This window comes from Octodon degus, unplaced genomic scaffold, assembly GCF_000260255.1.
Source record: "Octodon degus isolate 3935 unplaced genomic scaffold, OctDeg1.0 scaffold00023, whole genome shotgun sequence".
Classification (NCBI taxonomy): domain Eukaryota; kingdom Metazoa; phylum Chordata; class Mammalia; order Rodentia; family Octodontidae; genus Octodon; species Octodon degus.
In genome coordinates, this window is record NW_004524599.1 from 11,001,828 (window position 1) to 11,009,244 (window position 7,417).

General features: G+C 51.7%; 1 protein-coding gene across 1 annotated transcript in view; it reads left to right on the forward strand.

Annotated features, from left to right (window-relative positions):
* Nucleotides 1-82: 82 nt before the first annotated feature.
* Nucleotides 83-7,417, forward strand: part of Txndc5 (thioredoxin domain containing 5) — a 25,174-nt gene continuing 17,839 nt past the window's right edge. Inside the window, exons 1-3 of the mRNA XM_004628445.2 lie at nt 83-169; nt 3,666-3,815; nt 7,312-7,414. Coding sequence (XP_004628502.1) covers nt 3,727-3,815; nt 7,312-7,414 — 192 coding nt within the window. The 5' untranslated portion in view covers nt 83-169; nt 3,666-3,726. The remainder of the gene's footprint in view (nt 170-3,665; nt 3,816-7,311; nt 7,415-7,417) is intronic.

Genomic DNA, 7,417 nt, shown 5'->3' on the forward strand with positions numbered 1-7,417 from the left:
TCCCGCCCCTCCCGGCGGGGCCTGCGCGGGGGGCGCCCGGGGGTCCCGGACGCTCCCGGCGCCCCAACTTCGCGTGCGCGCCGAGCGGGCTCCCGGGGCGCTTCGGCCCCAAGGAAGCTGTGGGGCGGATCACCTTCGTGGGCTTATCTGAGCAGGGAGGACGCCCAAGGTGGGGCGCCCCACTGCGTGCGTGGGAAGGGCTACCCGGCCGGGGTGACCGCTGGAAACCCGAAGGGGCGCGAGTTCTGAGGCCCCGGTTGGCTGTCCCTCGGCGGTCCACGGCCCGTGCTGGCCTTGGTCACCTCTTTGTAGCTCCTTGGGGACCTGATCCTTCGGAAAGTGTGAGGTGGGGAAGTCCCTGGATGAACGCTCAGACCTTCTGACTGCTTGGCCTCCACTCTAACCCGAGCCCTTCACCCCCGGGGTTACCAGGGCGCAGGCCTGCTAGATGTGGAGATGTGGAGACTGCCGGCAGAAGAGTGCAGGATTTAGTACTGGCTCTCAGAGCTCAGGAGGGGTCCGCAGGGGACAGAGGTGTAGGAAGGGTAAGAAAAAGAATGCCTTATTCAAAACTATGACTTTTGAAGTCATAGGAGAGACTTTTGTCTCTTACCTCCATAGTCTGGCTGTTACTGTATTTCAGCTCATTTAGGTTAAATCGACTTGTTCAGGCCAGTCTGGGCCTTAAGCACTATTTATTAACACTGTATATGTGGAATGCATTGTTGTGTTTCAAGTTCCCGAGGACCAGCTGACTTGAAGTTTGAGAACTACCCACCGTGGAGGAAACACTTTGTAGCATAGAACTGTCAGCTGATGTCGATAGTTACTGTGTGCTGCATATTCTCAGAATAAGCATGCCAATTAAATACGATACTGCTACACGTATTTGAAGCCAATTTCGTGGAAAAAATCTGTGGGGCTTTTTTTCTTCCTCCTTTTTTAAAGAAAAATCGACATGTGACATAGTAAGTTCCTTGCAGTGCTAATGAAGTTTTAATTGTGAACTTATTTAGCAATTGTCAGTAAGTTGTTTATGCACTGAGAGCAAAGACAGGCCAGCATGGGTCCTAGGTCTTCAGTAAAAGTTCTTTTTATTCAGTGTGAGTTTGTGGACATTTAAGGGGATATGTAAAAGAATTCAAGGGTTTTTTGGAGGGCTTTTGGAGGGCTTTTTTTGGTGGAACTGGGGATTGAACTCAGGCCCTTGCGCTTACCAGACAAGTGCTTATTCTACTGAGCTATCTCCCTGGCCCAGAATTTAAGTTTTTATTGGCTTCTTACTGTAGATTTTTTGATGGCCTTTGAAAGTTAGGCTTTTAAGTGCAGTTTGGACCTTAGGCAGAAGACATCAGACCACACCCCACCCCCCTTCCAGTTCAGGAGCTGTGTGGAATGGTGCAAGCCCAGGTGTGACTGGGGGCAAGGACATGATGTAATGAAAACATAGGTCAGTGTATTTTTGCTCTGAACTTGGCAGCAGTATGGTTGTCCTGCCCAGTGGATTTTGTGCCAACATTGGGTCACACTGACCCTGGTGGCAGTGAGGTCAAGATAGGGACCAAGCAGTTTTGCACTGTTATTTTGCTCTGGTAGGGCCAGGCTAATGGAATGCAGCTGGCTGTCCCAGGGGTACATGGTGTAGCTGCCAGGGCCCCAAACCAGGAGTTTCAGCTAGATGACACCTGTGGGTCCGTTACTGCTACTGGGGTTAGGGAAGAGGCACCCCCAGCTTAATGAGTCCCCATGATGGACAGCTTTGATTTAGTGCCCAATGAAGATACAGGATTCTTTATTCCCATTTTCAATCTGGTCTTGTGTTTTCGCAAGAAAACTTAAAAGGTTGCGAAGAAGTTGTAGAATTCTGAAATGAGCACATCTGCCGAAACTGCACAGAACTGCTTAGGAAAGCCCGGTGGGATGGGGTCCAGGAGGACGCCCCTCACCACCCGCCCAGTCCTCCCAGCCAGGTTGCCCTCCAGCCTTAGAGTAGATTTCTGCTGCTTTGGTGAAGCACGGACCCAACTGTGTGTCACATACGTTCTGTGGACAGCATGCACCCTGGGTGTGGTAACGTGCTCACACCTCAAGGAAGAGTGGAACCCAGGAAGCAAAGGCCCACTTCCACTGTAGGTGCCCTTCAGGGCCCTGTGGCACTTGGCTCTTTGCCCTTGGAGCTTCTCCTGCCCTCCCCCACCTCCCAAAGGCGCTGGAATTCACTGAGGTGAAATCCACAAATGCGTTTTCACTGCTGCTTGCTTTTTTTTTTTTTTTTTTTTTTTTTAATTCAGTGAAGAAATTACCCAGCACTTAGTATATACTGAGTGTGCGCTGGGTGCTGGGAATGCAGCCACGAAAAAGTGCCCTTTTGGCACTGGTGCTGTGTGGATTTAAACATGACGCTGGGGTTTCCTCCAGTGATCTTCCAGGAACGAGGGAATGAGACATATTCAGGGTGCTTATTCAGCAGGACTCTTAGCTGGCCTAGAAAGTGCTGGTTAAAGAGGACGCTTTGCTTGAACTTGTTTGGTGCTACCTTTAGGTGGTTATTCTTGAGGTCATGGGTCAGAAGAGAGGCAAAGAGGTTTCACAGCTTTTATTGAGGAGTTATTGTGAAGAAGTCACAAGTGTCAGTGTTGGGTATTCTTGTAAGTGGGCAGTTGATTTTGTTTGCTTCTTATTTTCCGAAAGCCTGACTTTAAAGCAGCTCAGGAAGGGGTTGCCCTGTAGATGCGCATATCATACATACTAGACACGTGGGAAAAACCCAGACGAGCCCCTGTTCCACCACAGTCTGCTTGTACTTGAGGCTTGAGATGGAGTTTCCAGTGCTGGCTGATTCTGAACTCAAATTTGGCATTGCAGACAGCTGAGAATGCAAGATGCTGAGCCGTACCATGACTGTCAGCAACAGGTCTAGCGATGGGAAATGACATTGGTGCTGTCCCAACAGGAAGAGCGAGCAGAAGCCATCGTCCTCATAGCATATTACTTTAAATGATAGTTGATTCAACAACATGTGCATACAACTAAATTCATACAGTATTGTATGTGATCCTTGGTTATATCAACCTGAGAGATTTCAGTGACCACAAACTCCTTTTAAAAAAGTATACCTTTTTAGCTTTTCACTGGAAAAAATGCAGAGTTGATTTAATTTTGAGGCTACCTTGCATTTGTGGCATATGTAGGTGGATGGGTGAGGGGACTTGCCTGATAAAGAAGCAATCACCACAAGCAGCACTAAGCTGCTATTGTGAGGGAGACAGGGAGGTTTCCAGAACACAGGAGAGATGGAGTCAGGGCCACCTGCCTGCAGAAATGACACATGGACACACCTGCAGGGCAGACAGAAGTGGCCCCAGGGCTGGGCAGTGCTTAGGGAGAAAGCGCCAGGGACAGGACTGTTCAGAGACTGCAGCTGCTGCAGTAGAGCCCGAGGCAGTCTGCAAGGGAGGAGGAGGAGGCTTCCTGCACGGCAGCGGCCACCGGGAGAGCTCTGGAACCGTGTTGTGCTGGGTTCCAGTGTAATGCTGAAAACTGCATAGTGCTCTCTCAGGGGCTTGAAGTGGAAAATTGTCTTCTCTCTGCCCAGTGCCTGATGGGAAGGGCTTGACACCCCGACGTGGCGGCCTTCAGCTTCGTGTTCTCTCACGTCCTTCCAGGTGTGGACACTGCCAGCGGCTGCAGCCAACGTGGAATGACCTGGGAGACAAGTACAACAGCATGGAGGACACCAAGGTCTATGTGGCTAAGGTGGACTGCACGGCCGACTCGGACGTGTGCTCTGCCCAGGGCGTGCGAGGCTACCCCACGTAAGTGGCAGGAAGGGTCCTCAGTCTTGGGTTTTCTGTTGATGGAGAGCATGTTGGAGGACAGCAGAGAGGGTCTCTGAGACCCCGCCCCTGTGATGTTCCCTGGTACAGTTTACACTCTGCACACGTAGCCTTTGTCCTTGGCTTGGGCTTGAGCTTTTGGCAACTGTTGTTCAACACCTTCTCTTGCTTACATATCCTGCGATCAGTGCAGCGCCACTTCTGTTGGAAAGAGGGACAAGCAGAGGGCAGCATTCTGACAAGCGGTGCCATAGCCTCCCTGAGCATCAGGCGTGTTTCTGGTTTTATGAAACAGTTATAACTGTTACCCAAAAGTGTGCTGCAGCGGACAGATTGCAACACGGCTGTGGTTTGAGTAAGCGTCCCCTGAGCACCCCTGTGGTGTAGGCTTGGTTCCCACATGTGGCCCTGTCGAGAGAGGGCAGAACCCTTAGGAGGTGGCACCTGGGGGTGGAGGTGGGGACATTAGGATCCCCCTCCTATTTCTCTTTGCTTCCTTCCTGCCCTGGCATCTTGCTTCCCACCATGATGTGTGGCTGTGGCTTTACTACAGGCCCCAAGGTTCCACCAGGGACCAGAACCACTAAAACTGAGACAGAATAAATCCTCCTCTTCCTAAGCTGGTATGTCAGGTGCTAGGTGGAAACATTCAGGCCAAGGCAGAGAAAATGAGTTGAAAGTCTTTTTTCTTTTTTATCTTTTTTTTTTTTTTTGGCAGAACCAGGGATTGAACTCAGGACCTTGCCCTTGCCAGGGAAGTGCTTATTCTACTGAGCCATCTCCCTGGCCCCATGAGTTGAAATTCTGTGGGCAGAATGGACCATGGGCAACTCTGAGGTGGGCCCTGAGCCCATTCTGCTGCTTCTCTCTGGAGTGAGAAAACTGCTCTGCTTAGCGTCTCCCTGTCCTGAGAAGAGTGAGGGCCTTGGTTGATGGGTGCCCTGGGTGAGAGTTCCTTCTAGGAGGTCACTGTGGCCCGGAAGCAGGACCTGGGGGACAGAGCCCTACCACCTGCTTGGCAGAAGTGGTATCGGCAAGAGGGGGAGGGGCTGGCCACTGTGGCTCCCTAATTCAGTCACAACTGAGGCATGAACCCTGTGGATTCGGTACTTAGAGGAATATAGGGGAGTATTGAGCTTCAGACATGAGAGGCTGTAGGAAGACGTGAGGGGATCCCCTGGGCTTGAGCAGACACCTGGCTGGAGTCCCAGCTCTGCTGTTCAAATTCCCTGTGGCTCAGGGCATGATGCTCATCCTCCAAGGACAGTGGTTACAGTGGCACCCACGGAGGAGGCAGCGTGTGTGTACCAGTTAGGGTTAGGCCTTCATTTGGAAACTTGGCTCCCATAAAGGACCTCGAGCTCTTGGTCTCCAGTGGCTGCTTGCTGAGTGGCCACATTGGAGCCTGTACTGTGTCAGACCAGCAGAGAAATGTCCTGCCCGTGGACCTTGCTGAGTACATCCTCTGCCCAGTGCTTCCTAGCCTTGATTTTAAAGTAGCCTCAGCTTGGATCCAGTGTCCTAGAAAAAAGCCAGGAGGGGTGGGAGGAGGAAGAGGAAACGAGTACTCCTGGAGCTGCTGCTTCCAAGAGGCAGGGGCTGCAGAGATGTGTTGGCTGTGACCTCCACAGCCTGACCTTGCTGTTGTCGTGTGGGCCTACAGCATGGCATGGGGTGGCTGCAACTGAGCCATCATGGGGCTGCGAGGGCGCAGGTCCTGGGTAGCTAGAGGGGAGTGCAAAGGGCTCCACGCAGCTGAGTCGGAGATGGCGTAGGCTGTAGCATCAGGTTCTCCGTCGGTGCCACTCACACACATGAAAAGACCCACATTGGATCATGTGTCTTCATTTTTATTTTGTGTAATTCTTTATTTGTTGTCTGAGACAAGGGCTTGCCATGTGGTCTAGGGTTTCTTGAACTCACTCTGGAGCCCAGGCTGGCCTTAAATTCATAACAATCCTCCTGCCTCAGCCTCCCCAGTGCTGGCTCTCTAGGCACGTGCCACCACTCCTGGCTCCATTTTTATTCAGAAGATCTGGTTGCACCCAGGTAGCCCAGGCATGAATGTTACGTTGTTAGGAATGAGAAAGAGCTCACAGCATACCAAAGATAGTCTGGGAGGGACCCTTGTGGCCCTCACAGGCTTGCAGAAGTGCTGAGAACAGAATTTTTAAATTCTTTATTTTTACACAGAGGGCACGGGGCAGAGTTGTGCAGAGTGTCACATTGAGGTGGTCCTAGATGGGTCTCTAAGACAGTCCACCTGAGGGAGTCATTGCCAGGCCGGAAGTAGTGCTGACAGACAAGCCTGAGCTTGAGGGGTGTGTTCAGTATGTGACCCTTTGCGTCAGTCTCCCTGGTACATTGGGCTGCAGGAAAAGATTACAGAGGGAGGAGTTTGTGGTCCCCCTGTGCCCAGGAAAATGTTTAAGGGCTGCCCTGGAGCAGGAAGGAGTACTGTCCGGGAAGCCCTGGACAGTGCTGGGTGGAAGGGGATGCCATTGGAGTTCCTGTCCTGCTGCTGCTCTAACAGAAGCACAGAGTGGTGGCTGCAACAACAGAAGTCTGTTTTCTCACAGTGCTGGCAGCTGGAATTCTAAAGTGAAGGAGCCACTAGGGCCACACCAGCTGTGAAGCCTGTAGGGAATCCTCCCCTGTTCTGGCTTCTGACAGTTGCTGGCCATCCTGGCTTCTTTGCTGCACACACAAATCATGCCCAGCCCCCATGATCACGTGGCTCCTGTGTGTGTGTGTGTGTGTGTGTGTGTGTGTGTGTGTCTGTGTCCAAATTTCTCTTCTGTAGAAAGACTCTTACTAGACTCACATTTTGAGGTCGCGAGCTAGAATTTCTGTTCTGAGAGAGACAGTTCAACTCCATGCCATATATATTGTACCTACCTGTTCAGTGACTGCTCGGACTTATCGCCCGTCACTCAGACTTGGGACCTGCACTCTGACTGCTGATGCAGGTGGCTTCTTCTACAGAACGGTTCTGACAGTTTTGCTGTTGGTGCTGTACGGCTCAGGGCGCAGTGTTACATTCTGTTGTACATCACAGCACTGTGTGTAAGGGTTAGCGAATGGAAGGAAAACCATCAAGTTGGAGTTTCCTTTGACAGTTTCTTGGGAAGGGTAGCAAATACCTCCCAGGAGAAGCAGGAAATTATACACAAGAGCACAGAAGGCTGCACTGTGGCTACAAGTTGCACCTGGGTTTTAGTTTCCTTGAACAACCTCAGAAACTTCTGGACGCTTAGCATTATGTGCATGCACTGCCTCCTAAAGCAGCGCCTCTGTTTCCCTTCTGGTGGTGTCACAGGGAGGTACAGAGGGCCCTGGCTGCAGCCCCTGGCCAGCTCATTCTCGCCTTGGTTCCCTAAATGAGTTTGCGCACTTGTAATACCATGCTCCCTACCCACAAAGCTTGGGACAGCTTGAAACCTGCGCTCTGCCTGATCCTCCGTTGTTCTTGCAGCCTGAAGTTTTTTAAGCCTGGCCAAGAAGCAGTGAAGTACCAGGGCCCTCGAGACTTCCAGACCCTGGAGAGCTGGATGCTGCAGACGCTGAACGAGGAGCCCGCT